This window comes from Mytilus trossulus, chromosome 3 (assembly GCF_036588685.1).
Source record: "Mytilus trossulus isolate FHL-02 chromosome 3, PNRI_Mtr1.1.1.hap1, whole genome shotgun sequence".
In the NCBI taxonomy this organism is placed as follows: Eukaryota; Metazoa; Mollusca; class Bivalvia; order Mytilida; family Mytilidae; genus Mytilus; species Mytilus trossulus.
The window spans coordinates 88,813,639-88,837,588 of record NC_086375.1 but is presented as its reverse complement, the minus strand read 5'-3'; the positions used below and the strand labels follow the sequence as shown (position 1 = coordinate 88,837,588).

At 30.4% G+C, this 23,950-nt stretch overlaps 1 protein-coding gene across 1 annotated transcript in view; it reads right to left on the bottom strand.

The window, feature by feature from the left end:
• The window catches only part of LOC134712760 (CD109 antigen-like), a 44,628-nt gene extending 21,959 nt beyond the window's left edge, over window positions 1-22,669 (bottom strand). The window contains exons 1-19 of the mRNA XM_063574607.1: window positions 22,542-22,669; window positions 21,754-21,835; window positions 21,279-21,442; window positions 20,516-20,541; window positions 18,444-18,603; window positions 17,662-17,732; window positions 16,496-16,621; window positions 15,029-15,068; window positions 13,886-13,970; window positions 11,931-12,021; window positions 11,157-11,369; window positions 9,520-9,798; window positions 7,684-7,785; window positions 6,942-7,004; window positions 5,053-5,247; window positions 2,521-2,670; window positions 2,277-2,390; window positions 870-924; window positions 361-535 (exon numbers count right to left, since the gene is read on the bottom strand). Of these exons, the coding sequence (XP_063430677.1) occupies window positions 361-535; window positions 870-924; window positions 2,277-2,390; window positions 2,521-2,670; window positions 5,053-5,247; window positions 6,942-7,004; window positions 7,684-7,785; window positions 9,520-9,798; window positions 11,157-11,369; window positions 11,931-12,021; window positions 13,886-13,970; window positions 15,029-15,068; window positions 16,496-16,621; window positions 17,662-17,732; window positions 18,444-18,603; window positions 20,516-20,541; window positions 21,279-21,442; window positions 21,754-21,812 (2,168 nt within the window). The 5' untranslated portion in view covers window positions 21,813-21,835; window positions 22,542-22,669. The remainder of the gene's footprint in view (window positions 1-360; window positions 536-869; window positions 925-2,276; window positions 2,391-2,520; window positions 2,671-5,052; window positions 5,248-6,941; window positions 7,005-7,683; window positions 7,786-9,519; window positions 9,799-11,156; window positions 11,370-11,930; window positions 12,022-13,885; window positions 13,971-15,028; window positions 15,069-16,495; window positions 16,622-17,661; window positions 17,733-18,443; window positions 18,604-20,515; window positions 20,542-21,278; window positions 21,443-21,753; window positions 21,836-22,541) is intronic.
• Between the last annotated feature and the right edge of the window lie 1,281 nt (window positions 22,670-23,950).

The window sequence follows — 23,950 nt, the reverse complement described above, 5'->3', positions numbered from 1 at the left end:
GTATAAACAGTATGTCCTCGTGTTCATCTTGATTGTTAGAATATAGATAAGTGCACTTTCATACATTATCAAAAATAACAACAGCAAAAAGTTCACAACGGAAAAATATCAATAACATGTTACGTAATAGTATGAATCAACACTTTTATGTAATAAGTAGTTGAAAACTACTTTGGAGAAATAAACAATAACTTAACATCTCCTTTCCTAATTATATATACCAGGATTAAAATTTTGTATTTTTCTTCTACAAAATACTCATCAGTGACGTTCGAATCCAAAAAAGTTAAACATGCCAAATGAAGTATGAAGTTGAAGAGCATTGAAGACCACAATTTTGAAAAAAAACTATAATCTAACCCTGTTTTTTTGTCAACCCAAAGCCATGTCTCGGGGAAATTTTTTCTTGTTCGTGTTGGAGACATCAGTCCACCGCTGCCACCAAGCGCACCACCATTACCACTAAATCCAGCAGAATCATCCATTTCCATACGTTCTGATGAAGCCGACATAACACTGGCCCTCTGAAAACTTCCTTAAAATGATTGATGAAAATATTATATGTTTTGTTTTCTCTGTAATTTGATTAAGAAACGCATGAAATATACATTTTCTAAGATTCCTGCGTCCAAAGCTATTTTTTTTATATTGGTTTTTTCGTATATCTTTCCACAATCATTTATCTGTTAATACTATCGTTGGGTTTAAGATCTAGTATAAAACACAGACAAATGAGATAAAAGTTTTTTGGTAAAGGTTAAAGAATATAAGGAATGTTATAAACACTTGTGAACAAAGAACATAACGCACTTTAGAATAATGATAATGAGTTATGCAGACATTAAATCGCAAGAGATACAATTACTTACTTGGAGGGGTATATTGAAACAGTACTGCATCAGTCAAAACATAAACTCCTGCTTCCTAAAATATTAGAGAAAACATAAACACGTGCTCCTTATAGAATATCTCATAAAACATATACACCTACTCTCGATAAACTATCAGTGGAAGCATAAACAACTGCTTCCTATCAAATATCAACTAAAACAAGTACAATTCAAGGCAGAAACAATTTTGAACAGATATATCATGTTATCGAGGGGTACTTGCGAAAAATACAAGTCGCGGGACTAAAATTTCCCGAGCCGCTAGGCAAGGGAAATTTTGTCCCAAGGCTTGTAATTTTTGCAAATACCCCTCCATAACATGATATATCTGTTTAATTACACCGAATAAACTTTAATTTAAACTCTCTGTACTAGGAAAAGGTAATATTTATTTGAGGACAAGTACTATCATAAAATATACCGCGGGAACTATACATGTACTTCTACGCGTTCGCGCTGTCTTTATGTAACGTCATATCCGAAAACATTGACGGGAAGATGCTCGGCAGGGTAAAGAAGGAATATTCAAAATGGCAAATACCATGGTATTTGAGGCATATTCACCGGCAGTGGTGAAAAACAGTCAGATTCGTTTGAAATGAGGAAACAATGTTAAAATATGCGAAAAATACACTAGCTTTCAGCCAATCAAAAGCTGGCATTTTTATATAAGGTGTAATTATTGATATTGATAGAAGTGTTCAAGGTGAATATCAGAATCCTGTTATTCATAAGTTGTAATTGTTGCTTTTCTTCATAACTGTGTGGTGTGGTTTTGCAGAACAATAACAGGCGATCGTGACTTAAAATTGCGCATACAGTACAACGTCATTCAGGCTCTAGGGATAGTTATTGTTTAAAATTCGGACATCATTTACTTATTGCATCAAATAACAGATTCACTACACATTCTCAACACTTGGTCATTTTAAAACACATGTTCTCATAACCTAGGGAAGTTTCAACCTGTTGTGTAGCCTGAAAGATTGGTAATATATATGCATCCTGAAGGCATATTTATTTGCTTATTAATTGCATAAAAGTTCTCATACGTGACAGTTGTGATTATTTTCGTATGATGAAAGTTTGTTAGCTTAATTCCGAAGTCGTGAAAATTTAGTTGGTCTTTTTTAAGGATGGAATTGTCAGTCTTTCCACTTCTAAGTTTAAATGCCCTTTTGCTTCTGTTTGTACATGAATGTAATTGCCCTTAATTTAAAATTGAAAAAAGCAAACAATCCGTATCCAGTGTCCATACTAAATTTGTAAAGGATTTAGAATCGGCAAGCAGTTGAATACCAAGCACTAGTAACCAACCCTCATTTTTTTTTAATGTGTGTGAATTATTTTTGAACACGAGCCATTTTGTCAATAGTGCAGTCTCACCTGGAAAACAGAAAATGCATCTCTGTCGTTTACAGGAGTAGGCTTCCAGGAGTCCCATCCACCAATTCTTGGAAAATTACCAAAGTTGTTATATCGTTGGAGCTCATTAAAAACCTTAAATAATATCAAATAAGGATGAAATATTTTAAATTAGTGATATCATATTTAGCTCAATGTAATTAGTAGTCGAAAAATAATTTAAAAACTACATTTATCATATATATTGTAACTACATACAACTTACATCTTGTGTTGTGATGTCGTTTCCTGATTTCAGTAAAAGAACACTCTTATCAACAGTCAGAACGGACACTAGGGAGTTTTGATCAGCCGACAATTGCAGGCTTACTTCTTCTCCTGGTGTTGCCCGTTTTTTGTTAAACTTCAAAGACACCTAAATATATCAAAGTAAAAAGAAAATGTACTGACTTTTCTGTAAATATTTGATTGTTCTTCAATTTTACTTATACATATTCAAGTATAAAGTAATATCACAAAAATACTTGACTTGGTACAGGCATTATCAAATGTAGAAAATGGTGGATTGAACCTTGTTTTATAGCGCTTAACTTCTCACTTGCACAACAATCTCATCAAATTCCATTATATTTACAACGATACGTGAACAAAAAACATGATATATAGAATAGTCAAAATATGGGTACAGCAGTAATCACAGTGTAATTCTTAAAACAAACAATTTTACAAAAAAGCACACAAGTATCTATCAATTTAAAAACACATTCATTGCTTCGCGCGTCTGACGTCAGAAAAAACGTATACGTCTCATAGGAAAATATTGGTTTTATGACTATTTAAAAACTGATATTCACTAAGGCAATCGGCGGATATTAATATTAGTTAAAAAAAGAAAAAAAAAGAAAAAAAATTAAAAACATATTTACCGAAACAAAACAAATTATTTCATATTCTTAGAAAGTATTGAAGAAAAATGTATGTAATGTCAACTATTTACTTAAACTAATTCTACATGAAACGATTTAGACATTATATACACGTAAACGCACGGGACGTTTTGCGCGGTGAATATACGTTTTCAAAAGGTGGATATGCTTGTTTATTCAAAATCCAATTCACATTAAAAAAATCATATTAAATTTCTATTATTATTGAATATTAAGATGTATTGTTTGGAAATACTTTCCATTAGGAATTTTGTTCTGATGGAAACTGTTTAATGAATACACTTTACTACTTACTGAAAAACATGATACAATTTTGTAAAGAAATGTATAGAAGTAAAAACACATTATTTCTGCTGATGCATTAAATTTTTAACCCCAAAGTTTTTAAGCTATAAGTCCTTTGAATAGAACTTTCTTCGTGAATTTATTTCATCCAATCTATGTTGTGTCAGAGCAGTGCAATAAAATATCATCCAGAAAACAACTAGTATCATCAGTCAACTGTGTTTTGCTTTAATGTCAATATTTTTAAAAACAATTATCTTCAAATATCTTTTTGTTATTTCGAATACCTATTGAAAGCAGTTCAATGGCTAAAATATGTAAGCAAAATAAGACAAAAGATATTTCTGTCTAACTACTCCCAAATGTAAATGGACTAGAACGTAGTTCATTATAAGTAACGGCAACATCAGTAGAACATAGTCCTAATTCGATTAAGTAAAAACAAATCTGGATAAAAAACTCAAACAGAGGACAACTCAACAATAATAAAAGCAAACTCTAATACTCTTAGACACGAATTGTATATAACAACGTTCGTATTTCTGCTTTGGAACAAAACACGATAGGTTATAAAAACATGACAACACCACTACAGGAATTACTATAAAACATACGCAAAAAACAAATATACTAACACACTTGATAAGATTGAGAACAAAGATAAAATTTATTAAAACAAACCAACATTTTTTGGACCATTACTACTATAATTTTCAAAACAGCTAGTAAAACAAGACTCTGCTAGGTCTGTTATGTTGTCACCAATATGATATCAGCAATGAATCGTAAATGTTACTATTACATGTCAAAGACCCTAAATCTGTCTGATCTATGGTTAGCGCTAAAGAAGAAAAAGTTCTATTCATTCAGCAATCACTGTGGCTAAAAAAGTTATCAAAGGTACCAGGATTACAATTTAGTACGCCAGACGCGCGTTTCGTCTACACAAGACTCAACAGTGAAGCTCAAATCAAAATATTTATATAGTCAAACAAGTAAAACTTTGCTAATCATATCTCATAGCGAAAGGATACGCCAGTTTGACATGCGTGTTCTGTCTTTATTATGAATGAGATTAGATATGGCGATCAATTTAGCGATATCATACTACGAACTGCAGTTTTGACTTTAACTTATGATGCATGTATCTGTCACCCATAAAACACATTGTGGAATTTACAACATAAAACTTATTGTAATACAATTCTTTAATCCGATCGATCGAACACAAAACAGAATCAAACAATGAGTTGTAACAAATATACTAATATATTCGTAGAGTTCGAACTTTGATTCGGTTAACCAGGTGTTTGATTTTAGCGCCACTGGTATTTTCCTATTTGAAACAATGCATCCATGGAGTTCTAATTTACGAACCTAGTATATGTGATGACTTCTCCACTCACCGTTTATTTAGATAAAGAAGATTAGCTTTTTATATATTTATCGCTAAATATGGATCTAAGAAGATAAAACTCGGTTTTACAAAAGCTATTTTCATATAGATAAAAATTTACAAAACGATTTCATTAAGTGTGTATCAATCAGAACTTAAAAATACCCACTGTATTGTCAAATATGTCTTCAATAGGTATGGTGATAGCATCAGCTACAATTTCCCCATCTTGTCGTCTAGCATAATATACCAATAACTTGGCCTGCGGAACCATTCCGTATGTTACATTCAATTTTTGGTTTCGCTGTTTTGATTGGTTCATGTTAAATCTACCCTGTACAACAAGGGATCCTTTCGAAAGTACCTGTCAACAAAAATAAAATATGTTATTTCTTATGCAGCAAATATCCTGCAATATGATTGGTTCATTACCCCGGTGTACATTAAACCCCACCCTTGTTCACACCAAGATAAAAAAAAAAAAACTTGCCAAAATGAAAAAAAATAAAATGTAAATAAAAAAAATTATGATGTTAAAAGTAAAAAATAGATAAATTTAAGGACAAAAATAAGAAAAAAAAATAAAACTTATATTTTTTTTTACCCGAAAATTTAAAAGTACACAAATTGTTTTTTTAATTTTCTCAAGAATAAAGGAAAAAAGTATAAATTATTTGACAACGCGCAGCAACATCGAAGTTAAAAAAATGTTACACTGGAATTTTTTTATTTCCAATTTTCAATTTTACATTCTGGTTTATAAAATGAGTAAAGGAGTTGTCCCTTAGAAATATTTGTTATCTTGGTGTAATCGGCTGTGCCTCGGGGTGTATGAACTTTCAACAACGGTGTAAAATTCTGGATACCTCTAATTACTACAAGATAACTAATATTATCAATTTACGCATTAAGATGTTTAATTTCCGTTAAAACTACAATAGAAATTGAAAATAATGAAAAGGAGATGCGCATATAAAAATTGAGGTTGTTAGTGCATAAACATTTGTCTTCAATAAGGTTTATTCTGTTCCATACTATATTAAACTAACAAATTAACCCTCACGAGGAAAAATTGACAGATTTTTACTTCACAATCTATCAAAGACACAATGTTTTCGGGTTTTGTTCTTTATGTTTGTCTTTTTGTATTTTGCCATAGCTTTGCCAGCTTGTTTTCGACTTATGATTTATTTTAAGTATACCGTTGGTATCAACTTAATAGGATAGTGTGTAAACTTAAAAGGAGAATATGTGGAATACTTTTCAATAAGACAGCTAATAATCACTGACAAAATGATGTAAACAGCAACAGCTTCACTTTGCGTAACGCTCTTCAAAAATAAGTAATGCAATACATTATAATATAATAGTTATTAATGTCTGTGTTATTTTGGTCTCTTGTGGGCAATTCATTGGCAATCATACCACATCTTTTTTTTTAAATGAGCTGTAAAAGATCCCGAAATGACAAACTGAAACTATTCAAATAAAAAAAACTCGAACGCTGATGTATGTACAAAACAGTTTAAATAAAAAGTATAAATAGTCACTTATTTACAGGTGCATCCCTGTGAAAAAATGAAAATCACAAAATTACCGAATCACGTAGAAAATTCAAAATGGGAAGACTTTAAAATCAAATGGCAAAATCAAAATCTTAAACTCATTAAACATATGGATTACAATATATTAATGGCTTGGTAAAATCATTTTCTTATGTAGAGAAAAGTGGATTAAACCTGTTTTTAGAACCTAGCTAAACCCCTCATTTTGAAAAGGAATATACATAACATGGCAGGTTGGTACACAGAAATGAATTAATAAGTAAGACCTATTTTAAAAACTGGCCGTCTTTATTATTGCATATGAAATATTCTAGAGTGTTTTAGCAAGATTATGCGGGGCTGAGATTTTGTTTGTTAACTTAGATTTGTATCTTCATAATATATACCGAAAACACAGGGTGGACGTGCCAGGTACTTGAACATCCCAACAAACTAATATTTGTTCTCTTTTATTTCTTAAAAACAGGCATGCTATTGTACAAGGAATACTTACTTTGTAACTACAGTATCGAATTGCCTCTGTTACTTTCACAAGTAGTGGTAAAAACTCCCCTGGCTAAACAAAAGCATTATTGTGAGTAAAAACAATTTTCTGTGATAGCATCACTAACATATTTGTTTTACATTTTCAAAATCTGTTTGAATTTGACCAATAATTCATAAACAACAACATTATCCGAAAAGGTATTAAAATAAGATCAACACCATACAAATAATCTCAACCTACATATCTAACTCTTTGATTGAGATAAAAAAAAATGTTTTGATTGGTTGTCAATTTATGTTACGAGAATAACCTTAAAATACATTTTGTATTATAAAATATGTAAGATACAATTCAATAAAATTATAAAGTTATACATTCGATTTAAGACACACTGTATTGTATTCTAATATAACACATCATTGTTGATTGTTTTGTACATTGTATATAGAATAAACATATCTTATTATCTCATTCATAAATTGATCACTAAGTCTTAGAAGTCTTTCTAATCTATCAATACTTTAATATATAATAAAAATATAATGAAAATATATTTAACAACATTCGTTCACATGGAATAACAATTACTTGTGTTTAAAAACTTTTGAAAGTATGCATCACAAGTCTCATAAGTCATTCAGGGATATTTTGAAAAATGTTGAAATGTGTCTCGCAATATTTTCCCGAGTAAGATAGAGAAATACATGTTTCAAACTTGAAGATACTTTTTGTGAAATTCGATACACACCTTTGCTGCTTTATTGTTTCTAACAGAAACCTGAATATAGTTTCTGCTAGGGGATTCAGCTCGGGAAACACTTTTATATGCACTGGCACCACGATAGAACGCCTGTAATTGAGTATTGAAACTATAAATATGTGACTGTTGTTAAATAAATATGAAATTCAGCACAACAATGTTTACTCAATACATACTTGATCGGGAGGGAAAGTTATCAGATATTTTATTTTAGAGGTCTAATTGGATTGCAGAGTTCACAATATTAACAGGAATATCAGCAAGTAATAATTAAAGAAAACTCTTTAAAGAGTAAACATCAGTTTTAATAAGGATAATTTGAGATGGAGAAATAAACAAATACAATCAACAGATATCTATGATAAAAGGTTGTATAATAGTCTAGTAGATAAAAAAAAATATACACAGCCAATACAAATATTTGATACCTCCAATTCCCCAGTTTTAAATCGTTGTAAGTTTCTTTATAATGCTTGTTAATTTATAAAAGTGGTATTTATGGATAGCTAACAGATTACTCTTTCAAAATAATGCAATGTTAGTATTATTCAACAATTATGTAAAAATTTATAATGTAAACCATGTAACTGTCTACAAAATATAATAAGACATTTCACTTTCAATTGAAATAAGCTTCTTCATTGATATCCCGAGAGGATTGATTTTATTATACTAGTATGTTGTTCTTAGATCCATTATCTACAAAGGTGTCTCAGATTTTGGATAGAATGAAAAGATCAAATTTTACACCTTATCGAATATATCTACTTTTATGCGGTAAGGATGTTAACACTAATTAGACATTAATGAGAGAATAAAATACGATAGGGATGATTTGAGACAGCCTTTTGGAGCTTCTGCTGTGTTGATGAAGATTTGTTTTTTAACATTTCCTGGTTAGTTAAAGAGATGAAAGAGCTAAATCTATTCCAGTAAAATAACCAATATTTTGCCATTAATTGCATGATAATTAATTACATAATGTTTGCATAACAAAAAAATTGCATTCATTTGAAAGATTAATCTTTTATCTATCTATATATACCTCTTTTATTGATTTATGTGCAGTCTTAAGAAAGTAACAGCATGAATGATGGAGATTGGAAGTAAAAAACTCTTTGTATTGTGCTACAATAAACATATAGCATTTGGATACAAAATATCAGATCAGGATTATTATAGTTTAATTATTTATTGTTAGTTTTAAGATTTTTAATTTTCAGGTAATTTTATGATTTTAAAGCAAAAACTGAAATGCTTAGATGCGTTTTAATTGTTTTTAAAGGAATTAAGATGGGTTAGCAAACTAATTACTCAAAATTTATTTCATAAATTTGACGAAATTGATTTAATAGAAGAACAAAAATGCATATATTGTAATAGTTTATGTAACATTGTTTATTTTATTCTGAGTCTGTTTCTGGCAACTCGTTTTTTTTCTTTCTTTACAGGAATAATGCACTGACACTTAAACAGTGAAGTAAAGTTGTATCAAGCAAGCTTTAGAATAAAGCATATATTTGTTGTTACATTCCCCCCGTTAAATTGGTATCTGAAAAAAGGCAAAGAAAAAAATCGAGACGGCAGTTCCTTAAGCAAAGAGTAAAATTAAAAGCTAAAACACATCAAACAAATAGAAAACAATTGTTTGACCAGAGCTTATTATTTTATTTAATGAAAGTATACTTACAATGTACACCCAAAGCGATGACCTAATCCGTTATATACCTGGTGCAGTTATTTTGTTTGTTTTAGTATTGGACCGCTTTCTCGGGATTTAATTAACTTATAGGTATATTCCATCTCTTAAATATATTAAATTACCCTCAAGTTTCCATTTGTGGCCGCTCTGGGAAAAGTTACTGATAAGCGAATTATTCCTGATTCAGGTATTCGTATCTGCCTTGTCAACAATACTTTCTGTTCTTCACGAGTTTCAGGTTGAGGCATTTGTCCAATAGGCATGACTTGACCACCACTTCCAGATGATGGAGGTATAACATTTTGATTTCCCGTGACTACGGGTACATTATAAGTCACTGTGATGTTGATCATACCTAACGGTGGCTTGATAGGACTGTCATCGTGTTGTGTTGCCCGTAACTAAAATAATGTTCAATGAATAACATGTAATTTAAACAAAGAAAATAGAAACATAGCTTGAAAATGTTACACTTTAAATGCACATGAAAGGGGTGAAATGGATTTCTGAGTAAGACCCAAAGTAAAGAAGGGGTAGTGCAAAACTGAAGTATACATTGAAATTCTTCGGGTTAACTAAATGTTGTAAATATCCCCCACATCCCTATGTTTTGACATTTGATTAAAATAAAGGGATGTATCAACTTTACATTCTAGGATATATTTTTAACGACACTTCAAAGTAAGAGTGGCACACTTTATTTTTATTTTTCAATACTGCTTGTATTCACTCTTCGAAATCATTAAAACTCGAAGATATTTGATGATTTTATTTTATCTTTGTGGTATTTATGTCATGTCGATAACTCAAATTAAAGCCGCAACATCTGAATATGTTGTTTGCGACCGCTGCATAACAACCTAGCCATACAAAAAAATGTCAAAGTTCTATTCTAAATTTGTAACAATAAACACCAGTATTATTGTGGACATTGGAGTACAGGGGAAACAAAACAAAGATAAATGCCCACCCCTTCGTCATATAAAAGATAATTCAATCTGTAAATACTATGATTTTGTCATTTTGAAGGTCTTCTGTTTAGAAATCAATAACTGGAAGTTATGGAAAATCAGATAAAAGCAGTCAGTTTTATCCACATTTTGAGCATAGTTATCAGTTTACCAGGCTGGTTACTCATTCATACATTTTGTTTTCAAATAAAGCTTGGTTTAAACACTTCTAGTTAATAAATTAGATAAATTATTGTAAGATACATGGTAAGAGATGATATTATTGTGACAAAATTTCTAAACTGATCATATCAAGCAGACAATGTGAACTTTTATTGATCAAACGACAAGCAGTAAGGTGTAGACTGGATACAGAGGTAAGTTTGGATACTTCACATAATCTTGAATTTCGAAATAATTAACTACTAAAGTTTAAATGTATAGCATTCTGAAATGATTCCAATTTGTTATCATTATAGTTTCAAACATATGCACACAAGGATTAGCTGGGAACATTGGACGTGTTGTTTTCAAATTCTTGGAAAATTGGGACATGGGTGATCGAGAGTATACAATGTACTATAAAAAAAGAAGTTGAGTACATGTATTTACACTGATTTCTGTGAATCTTTGATTCAAAATATAAGAATTGTTTTGTTAAAAAAAGGTTAAACTTAAAATCATCATAACACGAAAAGATTTTCCAGGAATGTTAGAGTTGTGCATCAATAATTGTATTTTATAAATTGTATTAAAACATGTGTTAGATTGTTTCAAACGTGATTACGTTTTTATTAATAAGTACTTACAATAATGGCATATTCCATATTCGGTTTGAATACAGAAGGCATCCTGGGGGAGAAAGTGAGTTTTTCTGGTGTATCATGAATTTGAACAGAGCCTTTGTCTTCTGCCGAAAAACCAGTAATGGATTCTATTACTTTAGCAATGACTTCAATGTTAGTTCCAAGCGTAGGAGCCACCTCACTCATTAAAACCCGGACCGTTGCCTTTCCTTTTATCTACAAAGTAACGCTTATTTCTAACATTTAATTCTGAATGACATGTGTGAGAATGATTGATGCTAAATAATAAAAAAAAATCCAACCTTTTAATGTATATCGGGAGTCCAAACCTGATTTCTGGTTTTATTTTCAACAAATATGCTCAATTTCCACAAAGAGAAAGCCAAAGATGAATATCAAGATTTTTTTAATTTCAAGAGCTAAATAACGAAACTTGAATTTACAAGAACAACCAAATATAACAATAAGATTAAAAATAAACATCAAAATTGAAATACTTTGAGTTTAAACATCAACACCAACACTATAAAACACCGATATAACTGTATCTTTTTGACTGTGTAATGCTGAATTCATTGAAATGTTTTTTTTTCTATAATCAAATCAACAATATATTGCTTTCTAATTACTTTGACCTGTAGGTGCCCATTGTGTTACCTACAATGTTCAGCTGCAGCTCATTTGATTCATATTATATGAATAATGTTATGAGTATAACGATAAAATATAACTTTTCTAACAATGTACTAATTTAAAAAATATATTGCGAAAATTAACCTTAAATGTCTTTACAATCTGTCTATCCGTCGACCAACTTCGTTTAATTGTCACTTCTGCATCCCCTTCGACTGGCTTTCCAAACGTATACCTAAACAGTTTTTAAAATAGACAAGCATTGTTACAAATAAAGGCAACAGTTGTATACCGCTGTTAAAAATTCATAAATCGATAGAGAAAAAACAAATCCAGGTTACACACTAAAACTGAGAAAAACGTATCAAATATAAGAGAACTTCGACACAACAGAGACACAACATCGAAATGTAACACACACAGAAACGAACTATAATGTCACAAGGGCCATTTTCCTGACTTGGTACAGGGCATTTTAGGAAAACATAGTGGGTTGAACCTGGTTTTGTGGCATGGCAAACGTATATCTCAACAGTTTATAAGAGCTCTCTCCCTATTACATGTACAAGGTATAATTCAATTATAACAACTGTATTTAAAATAATGCAATATAGTGGAACATACATGCTACGTATGAGCACACACGAGCAAATATATGTATGCAGTGTTGATTTCTAAATGTAAAGTATATTTCAGTATATAGGCATATATATAAATATCAGTTATAAGTCACTAGAAATATATACATATGGCTTGAAAGAGACACATAGCTCACTAAGTGGAATGATGGTAAGAATGTTGAAGTGGAGGAGAAAAAACTAAAATAAAACTAAATAATACAAAATTAAGTAAATTAAAAAAAATTACCGATGAGTGTCCCTGATATATTTCTGAACAGATTTCAAAATAGCAATATTCATATCATATGAAAATCATCTGTTTCCAAAAAGTAATCATACAATATTTATGTCAACATTATTAGAAATGGTGTAAATGAAATCCAGTAGGATATGTCTTGCATCATTGTACTGAGGCAAATAAAAAAAGAAATGTTGGTTATCCTCAACAGGGTGATTACAGTTTGCACAAACAGTGTTCTCGGATGAGAACTGATTAAACAAATGAGATTTTAGGTTGTATGTATGTATGTATGTATGTATGTATGTAATTATATATGTATGTATGTATGTATGTATGTATGTATGTATGTATGTATGTATGTATGTATGTATGTATGTATGTATGTATGTATGTATGTATGTATGTATGTATGTATGTATGTATGTATGTATGTATGTATGTATGTATGTATGTATGTATGTATGTAAGTATGTAAGTATGTATGTATGTATGTATGTTTGTATGTATGTATGTATGTATGTATGTATGTATGTATGTATGTGAGGGAACAGTTGAATCATTGCACACTCCCTATCGGTATTAATGGAGTTGTGTGGATACTGTATTTACATAAGACTCACCAGGTAGCAGTATAGCATTAATTCTGTGTTGACAAAGACTGATATTAAGTTTCCTTATCCAATAGTTAAAATGTTTAGATATATCATCAGTCATATACAACTTGTCCATCCCACTTCTTAATCTACCCAAACTGGGGGAGTTTTTTATAACTCAATAGAAGACTATTCCAAAGTCTTATAGTGGAAGGAAGGAAACTATTAAAATAGGTGCTAGCTCTAGTAAGAGGCCGGTGAAAGGTGTTATTTTCATTCATCAAAGTATACGGGGTTTGTCTTGGAAGATTTGAACTTAATGATATAGAAGTTAACAGCTATAGGTCACCGTACGACATTAAACAATGTGAAAAACCCATACCGCCTAGTCAGATACAAAAGGCCAGAAAATGACACTGTCAAGGGTATCTTACGTGTGTTTCGTTTACATAAGACTCGTTAGTGACGCTTATTTCAAAACAGTTAGAAAGCTAAAAGAATATTAAGCTGAAGAGCATTGAGGACCCAAAATTCAAAACAAATGATTCCGATACAACCAAGGGTATCATGCTCTTGAAGACGAAACGCGCGTCTGACATATATACACAATTTAGTCCTGGTATCATTTTTATTAGAAATACTCACATTGTATTAATTGTTACTGTGAAGAATTGATCTGTTTTCAGCTCAAATTGCGGCAATACAACATTGACCTCAAATTTAGGTAAAACTATAACATAAAAAATAACATGCTATTTGATCGTCGGAAAATGACTAAATGCAAGAAGAATACACAATGAATGCACTTGGTTTTGTTGAAATGTACTATGTCTATAAATACAGAAAAACTTTACATTGTCAAGAAGTTTGAAATTTATATATATTTGCATTTGTATTTAAGAATCAGAAACAGTTAGAATGTGATGATCAAAGGAGTAGGTCCGGTAAGGACCCTTTTTGGTCCCAAAATATAACAGTTTTACAAAATTGTTTAAATGTAAACTCTTAGTTTTTTATTGGACAGTTAAATGCTTCTGGATTTTTTTCGGCAATACAATGCACATATATCGGGTTGTAGCACCAGTAAGTCATGCTAAATTACTGAAATCTTCAAAATTCTATCATTTTAGTTAAATTTTAGACAGTTTACGTGCAAAATGATAGTGGCCGCATTCGTGTTCATCCATAATATTGTAATGCAAGTTGTATTTTATGATAATACACAACATATACAAAGGTTGTGGATGAACACGGATGCGGCCACTTTCATTTTTGCCAAAAACCATCTGAAAAATGACGTTTTTTTGGCATATTTGATAGATTTTTCATATTTGAGCTTCAATCGGATCGTTTTTAATGACTTAATCAGTTAAAATCTTTCACATAAACTAATTGAATCAAGTGAAATAGACACTTAAGTGTTTACAAAGTGGTCCAAATCCTTCGTCAGATGAAACTTAAATTTGAGGCCAAAATGAGTCCTTACCGGACCTACTCCTTTGTATATAAAAACACAAGCGCCAAACGTCTTACTACTTGACATATACCGTGAACATGTCCGTATCACGCACTTTTTTAGAGTTGTGTTAATTAAAGTTGTATAGATTTAAAGCGTTTCCATCCCCAATAGAAAAAAGATTATGTGGAAGGAACGTTACATTAATTTACCTTTAACGCATTTATTCATTGACAGTTTTCACTTGTAAATCAGATAGAATGAAAGAGTTATATTACTATAAAGGGAAGTTTTATTAGTTGCACTAATAGACTTATAAATGATGTACTCACCAACTCTCTCTACATCAAAGGTTTTTGAAGTTTCCTCTGTCTGAAATAATACAATGTTAACTATGATGATTTCATTTACACGATACGCGAAATAATAAAAAAATGAGTGTATCTTCCTTAGAAGGGATCCACTAAATACAAACTCTAAAACACAAAAGCGCCAATCATACTACTTATTTTTCTAGGTTTTAGAAATTCGTATGTAACTGTGTCAAATGCACATGTTGTTAATCTCTGTGTCATCTTGGTCTCTTGTGGAGAGTTCTTTCAATGGCAATTATGCCCCATCGTCTTTTTTTAATATATATAAGAGCCTGTTTACCTCTAAATGTACATCGTAAAAAAATATAATCCGATTCTGCTCTAACATAATTAGTTTAACCGGAATAGCTAAAACAGCACTACCTCAATGAATGTATATATTCACAAAGGAACTAAAACGCATAAGCGTCTGTACGTAAAACAGATATAAGGACCCACGAGGGCAAATGACAAATACTTTCATAATCTATTTCGCCTTTTATTTAAGCTATAATTATAACGTCTTTCACACGTAACGGTTGATGTATGGACATTATTAGATTCCAATGACTTCGAAATTTTATTAAATAATATACTGCCAGTATATTTCTACAAAATATTTATTGAATGCTCAGGAATCAAACAATTGTAAATAATAAATTAAGTTATATTTGAACTCATTCAAAACAGTATAAATAATTTCATGTATGTAATTGGAGCGAGCCACATATGAGTGGGAAAAACGCTTCATAATGAAACAATAATGAACACTTGTATATACAAATTTCTTTTGAAATGCGTAAAAATGTCAGGTATAAAGAAAAATATAAACCAAAACAAAAGCGGATGAATTGTTTTCCTAGCAAAAATATGAACAAAACTTTTTTTCGGATAGTTTGGTAAAGCATATCTTTCTTGACTTTTCATGTTTTACAAAACATTTTGGACTGATCATACTGTAAAACATATTTTGTTATTATTATGCTGTAAAAGAGGAACGAAAGATACCAGAGGGACAGTCAAACTTATAAATCGAAAATAAACTGACAACGCCTGGCTAAAAATGAAAAAGACAAACAGACAAACAATAAACACATGACACAACACAGAAAACTAAAGAATAAGCAACACGAACCCCAATTAATATAATTATTGTAACCTTATAATTTTACTTATAATGTGGTACACCACATATTTGGTACTAATAATGTTTCACCCTAATAATTTTACGCATAATGTGATGCACCATATTGTTGACTTATAATATTTGCACAATGTCTGAACCTAATAGTGTTGCACAATATAACTTACAATTTGTACAAGATACCTTGCACTCACAAGTTACTTTTTTTCTTATAATTTCCAAGAGCATACTTAAAATATTGTACAACATACTTTTAATTCATAATGTCTACAACATAGTTTTACTGATTATGTTAAACATACCCTTTGTTTGGTTTTGATTGTCCATGTTCCTAGATTTGTTAATGTTGAAAGTTGAAATGATCCAGTAAAAACACCCAGAACAGGTTTTACTTCAAGATGCTGCTTTACTCTGTTATTTTTGGGATCCTGAAATGAAACATGTTTCGTTGATATTTCAATAAACATATAAATAGGAATTCATAGACATTTTAACGCTTCCTTAATATGATTACTATTCCTAAGTCCCCCAAAAAATCATCATTTCTTTCATTGATAACTACAAAAGTCGAAATTATGAAATTAACATTCAGATATCAAACATTATGAATATTTTAATTACAAAGTGTGCTAGTGACCTAATACGTGTGGGGTCAGTAAATTCCATATCGAATGAAAGTAAAGCTCGAATTTCCATTGTAATGTAATTTGCTGGCCCAAAACATATCGTATGAGGTCACTTAGATGTAACGAGTTCATCTTGCTGACTATCTTTACATGTTATATTTAGACTAGTAGCCTGTCAAAGTGATCAAATTATCCGTATCATTAATATTACATTGTAGAAACCTGCCTTCATTGGTCTATACAAACACAAATGCGAACAATAATAGTTGGTTAGCTTTAATTGTGTTGTATAAATTCATTTAAATCATGCATCCTCATTTTCTATATCTATTGAAACCTTTCTAACTTTTCCTCAACGCCGTGCTGTTTTTATAAAGGGTCCTTAACACCACTACGTATACTTATTGTATATTGAAATAAGCCACATCTACTAACTCCATATGAAATATACACGGTTTCCACGCGGTTGCTTTTAACCAACCATTTCCTAGAATTGATAGAAGGTAAGTTAAATAACATTTCTTGATAATGTTAAATTCCAAAACAAAGTAAGAGTAAGGTGACTGATTACCCCAGATTGAAAATATGAATAAATCAAACATCAAATTAACAAAGTACCGTATAGCGGGTTATTTTCGCGGGGTGTAAATTTTCGCTTATTTTCGCGGATAGAACAAAATCACCAAAATAAATGCCGCCAATTTAAAAGTTTACATGCAAAGGTAATGTTAAAAATGTTGAGTCCGCCAAAATAATAACCGCCAAAATTTTTCGTATACCTTATTCAATGAAAAACGCGAAATTTTACACCCGCGAAAATAACCCGCTATACGGTATCTTACCTGTATGAAAATATTTAGTGGATCATTTCGGACTTTAAGACTAGGGTCAGTACCGAATACCCTAAACTGAACTGTGATAAATAAAAATAAGTGTTGTTAGAAAAAATGAAAAACAATAACAATGATACAAATGATAATATTAAAGATTAGAAGAGTTGTCATTGTAGAAGAGAACAAATGCAAATGTCATTTATACAACTTTAAGTAACCAGGAAAACTAAATATTAGTAATATTTTCATAAACTATGTACGTTTCATTTAAAAACAAATATTATCAAAAATTTGTACATTGTGTTTTGTTTTTGTCAAATAAAAAGAAATTAAAAAAATGGTGCCTCCATGTAAAAGGTATAAAATAAGTATTATGCGGCATTCTGATTTTGCTTTCGGATTCGGCTTTTCCTTAAAAAAAATCGGATTTGGCGTTCTCTAACATTTTTGTCTTCGGATTCGGCATTCTTTAAATTCGTTTTGGATTCGGCGTTTTCTAACGTTTGTTTTTTTCGGATTCAGCGTTCACTTTCCGATTTGATTTTCCTCTGAGTTCAGTTTTTTTGTGATTTTACTTTTTCCGTTTTATAAAGTATGATGTCCACCCTTACGGGACAACAACTCATTTCTAGTGTGATTTATATATATAAAAAAACAAATTATGTTTGAAATGTATATGATAGTTCGGTTTAAAAGCATAATGTCATTAATTCAGGTAAATCATTCCAGGCACATGTTATTGTCAATAAATCAATGACAAGCAATTAAATTGTTCATATGGAGAAATATACCTAAGTCTCCAGGCTTATAAATTGCTTTGTCAGTTTGAATGAAGATCGAGCTCGCCTTTTGTGTTGCCTGTATTCTTGTTACTGTTTTGTCAAACGATAATCCTCCGGAAACTTTGACTCTCATTTTGTAATCAAATCCTTGTGGGATTGTTATCGGTACCTTCAGTAAAAGAAACATCCCAATAAGTTTATACAAACATTTAAGAACAGCTCTTTGTAAGAACCAGGCAGGGTGCCATATACATGTGATTTATGAGGGTTTCAGATTTTATCTATAAATGGCATAGAAGAAGCAGTAACTAAATACAATTAAAAAAAAATATGAGTGGGAAAAAACGAGTGGTTGCCATGGTAACGGACACTCTACTTTTTGGTTGTTAGACATAGTAAAATCTTTCAAAAATCAGCTAAATCACTACAATTCAGAGCCTGATTAGGAATATAATCAAGCATTTTTAATTAATTTTCATATGTAACATTGATACAACTGTGTTTAACCACATTTTAGTTAAGATTGCATGTAAATTAAATTTGTAAATTTTTTGAAAATTTTTGTCAAAAAATGCATATTTTCATTTTTTCTGAATTTGGGATTTTTGCGAAATTATCAAATTTTCTATGGTGTTTTTCAGAAAAGAGCAACTGTGTATAGCATAGTTAGCACTATAGTTATGAAGTTTGGATACTACTTTACCAAATTAAATAGAAAAAAGCTTGGGACTTTCTTCAGTTTTATCACCATAGCAAACCAATTTTTTCCTTGGAAACGGACTTATTGTTTGCAAAATATTGCAGTTTAAGAGCTCTAAAAGTATCAGTAGGAGACAAAAATCATTTTGAAACCGTTGTTGTTTATTATATTGATTGTCATTAAGCATAGTTGTAAATATTAGTGACTTGAAATAGCAGTTAAATTCATTTCATTTACATTTTCAAAATTTAAGGTTTTTGTTGCCATGACAACAAAAACAGGTTTTATATTCTACCTTTTGTAGTGGGTTCATACATGTCTTAAACTTTAATCAATTTAAGGCACAACACCAATTTCATGTTATGATTTTGTGACAAAGTAAAATCTTACCAGGAAAAGTAGTGTTATTCATGTGTCTTTCAACATTTGATAACATAGATTTTGTTGCCATGGAAATTGAAATGGTTCTAAAATTATTTTTTTTAAATAAATTTCAAATAGTGTCTGTACTTAAATCATTATTATGAACACCACCAATTGCATAATATTATCTAATGACAAAATATAATCTTACTGAAAATAGAAGGGAATTTCACTTTTTTACAATTATTTCAAATATGAGTTTTTTGTTGCCACGGCAACAGAAATTTGTAATATATCACATTTTTTAAGAGCTTTCTGTGATATGTATATTTAAATTATTATAAGGCACATTTCTTATTTTTATACTATTATTTTGTGACAAAATATAGGTTTTCTTGGAAAAGTAGTGAAATTCACATTTTTTGAGATTTTCCATTGCCACAAAAAATGGGCGCATATCCCAAAATTTTAAAAGTTTTTGTTAGACAAGTATACTTTGGATAGTATCATGCACAGCATCAATTAAGTAATTGAATCTGGTAACTGAAGAAATTAAACGATCTTAAGCCTAAAAAATCACAGTTTTTGAGAAATAGCAAATTTGCATTTTTTGTTGTTTGATGTGATTTTTTTTTTAATTTGAAGTTTGAAGACGTTTCTTCTAATCCTTTGAGTTGACATGAATATTTGTGCGTATATTTTTCTCATAAATAGTAGGAAAATGGCATTTTGTATGAGTCTTTTTAACTTTAAGGGCGACAAATTACGAAAACATATAGGAATATGTAGAACAATTGTTCATCTTTGAAGTAAAATATCACTTTCCGTCACAGATGAAAATGGAATACAGGTTCTTAGCTCGGTAATTTAAATAATGTGAATAACAGTTTAATAATATCAGGTTATATCACTAGTGCATTTACATTATTCTGAAATACACAAAGCAACATTTAATTCTTAATCGTTACTTAAGTCATTATCAAAACCCTACACATGCTGTATATAAGAATATACTCACGTCTAATTTGACCACCGCAGGTTGTCCTGAAATTTAGATCATAAGACCTTAATCAGGAATCAAGTTCTCGCATTATGTAAAATTAAAATATTATACATGTAACTACCAGTTTTTGAACATAATATTTATTCAAGGAAAAATGAAATTCAGAACATATAGTGTAAGGTAACACGAGTCAACAATTTAGATAGTTAAGTTTCGCTTAATTCCTGTACACAGTCAGTTATGACAGCTGTTTTCATTCATTTCTTAGGTTAACATTTATTTTTTTAGCGAGGGCTCGGATCTCATATATCGCAATGAAATGTCTCATCTCTATGAGGAAACATACTCTCTATTTGATTGTAAGGCATTCATACCTCTGATTACATGGATGATGGTGTATTATTACAACCAACGGGACCCTGGCTACTGGGTTCTGACAGCGCATACAGAATGTTGCAGTATTTAACATGCTAATACACAACCATCCCACCCTTAACGTGGTATTTACTTTCATCAAGACGCTCAAACTATATATTTTGAATAGCAAAGGAAAACCAAATGATCTCGCACTACAAGTGTTTATATGAGACATTTTTGTTTATGAATAATTGTTTATCTAGAATCTTTTTCTCCTAATCCTTTAAATGTTTGTATGCTTGTAATTTGTTAAGAACGGAATGAAGATAAAAGTTCTATTATTGTTAAAATAACATGCTGCATCGTCTGATGGACTTATCTAATATATATGTTTAACGTTTTTTAAATAATGTATACTCACGCAGTGAATAACTTGACTGTCGTTTAGTTGCTAATGTGGTATTGTCTTTGTCCAGAAGTGTAACCACTACATTGACATTTCGTTGAATTGGATTAAAAGGTGCTATATAGATATCAGCCTCCGCACCAGCTCGTATTTGACGTGGGACTGTCACAATATATGTACTAGAACATGAACACACAAAAAACATAATAAGTTATTGCTTTCAGTAACTTTTATTACAACCGTTGATGATAACCTAGAGATTTTACGAACATTCGTTTCTTTTTTAAGTTTAATTTGTTTTATTTTCTCTCGTTTATTTATATTACATTTTTCTATTTCGTTTATCTTTTACTTATTTTATTCAATGTTGCCTTAAAGATTTGTCTTTGGTACGCCATGGTAATTTATATCTAATGACTTCTTTCTGTCTATACGTTCAACGGTTTAAGATATATCTTCGTCTTTTGTATGGTATATTACAATTACTCACTTTTTCGCCCATGCGGGACCAAGGACACATATCAGTAGACCGAATATAAGTCTCGTCATGACCTGAATTAATGTATTGTTATCTGCAAATTAGAAAATTAATCATATTTATTTTATATTTTTAGGTGTCATATCAAATTATAGGACACATATATCTTATCAAGGTTATATCTGCTGAAAACAACTCTAGATCTAATGTTCTATGAGTAGTCGAATGTGGATATAATTTCACTATCAGTTCAAACTTTTCACTATCAGTTCAAACTTTTCTATGAAGCAATGAAAATTAAGTATGATTTAAAAGGATGGTGAAACATACTCTAAAGACCACACAAAAGACGGATGTCAATGCCTATCTCATGCTATTATTCAAATCTTCGACGGTATTTTAAAAATGATATCTACAAAAATGGAAAGTTCACAGATCACACTGATCTTATAAATCCAAAAGTCGACTGAGCAATCGTGAAAATTATTAAAATCTCCTGCATATCATTCAATTAAAACCCTTGTTAGTGCACTTTGCTTAAAAAAATTAAGATGCAAATGAAACTTATACAATGTCAAAATGCAAGCTCGCTCAGCTTTGTTCGAAGTAGAAATTAAAAAAGCATGTTTTCTTTTTAAATAGTTTTATTTTATATTATTTTTTGAAAAAATACTTAAGCAGTTTAAAATTATCTATTTTGATATAAAATCAATGTATTTAGTATGAAATTCATTTGAAAATTGTTTGAAGTCAGTCATGTTTAAATGCATTTATTTATATATACTTATATATATTTTTACCTCTATAAAATCTTTTCACCAGTCTCCAAAGCGATAATTTCTACTCTACACTAATACCAAGCCTGATTGTAGAAGTAACACATTGTTTACGGACTTATTCTTATATAGACAATTGAAATATGTATTATGTCGTATGTGGTAACATATTTCATCCTTCAAGGTAAACCACCGGCTTTTTCTAGTCCTGAAGACAAATGTATTTATGTAAAACGTAAATAATTATTAACTTTCGAGGATTTAGAAAACATTGCACATGCGAACGTGATATTTAAAAGTCCGGTTTGACGTGTATTTACAATAAACGCTACTTTTAAATTGAACATACATTTACATGTTGTTTTATGACCTTATTTACATCATTGTTGTACGATGTCCATATTTCATAATGTCCTATATTAACTCGTAACATAGGATTTACCTACATTCTATACATTACTTATTCCAGACTTCTATAAGATGATGTTCATATATTATAAGTTAAAGAATGTGACTAAAGAAGGTCATAGGATTAAAAACCGAATACATTTGATACTGAAGATAGCTGGACTATGAACTGAAATAAGTCTCTAAAATATGTACCGTAATCAACGGACACCTGTAAAAGAGCATTTGCTTTGTATGATGTAGCCATCACCAGGAATTGTACAACACGTACTAGAGATAAACCCAGATCATAAATTATAAAATTATAAAATTCAAACCGTGAATTGTAAAACCAATATAACTTACTCCACTGGTTTATCCTCAACTATTTTTTCAATATAATTCATTTAGAGAAACAAAAAAAGCCCTGCATGGCAAATACTAGAAATGCAATTCAAAGAATGTTTGAAAAAAGTAAAATCATAAAAATACTGAACTCAAAATTCAAATTCAAAACATAGAATTCCTAATCAAATGGCACGATCAACGATAAAACAAATCAAATGAATGGACAACAACTGAACTGTCATATTCCTGACTTGGTACAGGCATTGTCTAATGGACTTATCGTAAGAAAATTAAAATATTTGCTATACTAATATTGAAATCATACCATCTGAAACTTGTACTCAAATAACTGTACATAATGCAAACATCTCCCTTTTTTTGTCTATGTTAGCTCGGTGTTATTGGCTGATTTAATTATTTTTTTTAGGTATTATTGATTGAGTGTGGATTTATACCATCAAACATGAGCTATGCTGCAACTAACACTGAATTTTCTATCTAGATTCTCTTATTTCCGTTAACAAAAAATATGACACACTTTATTTAATTTTCACTTGTTGACATTACCAACTAAAGGGAAACCACATAAACAAGAAAATGTGATTCTCTTACATAATAAATGTTCTTATTTACCTGCATTAGTACATGATGTAATCGCCATTCCCTAGCGAAGGCCACAAAATAAAATAAAAACAGTT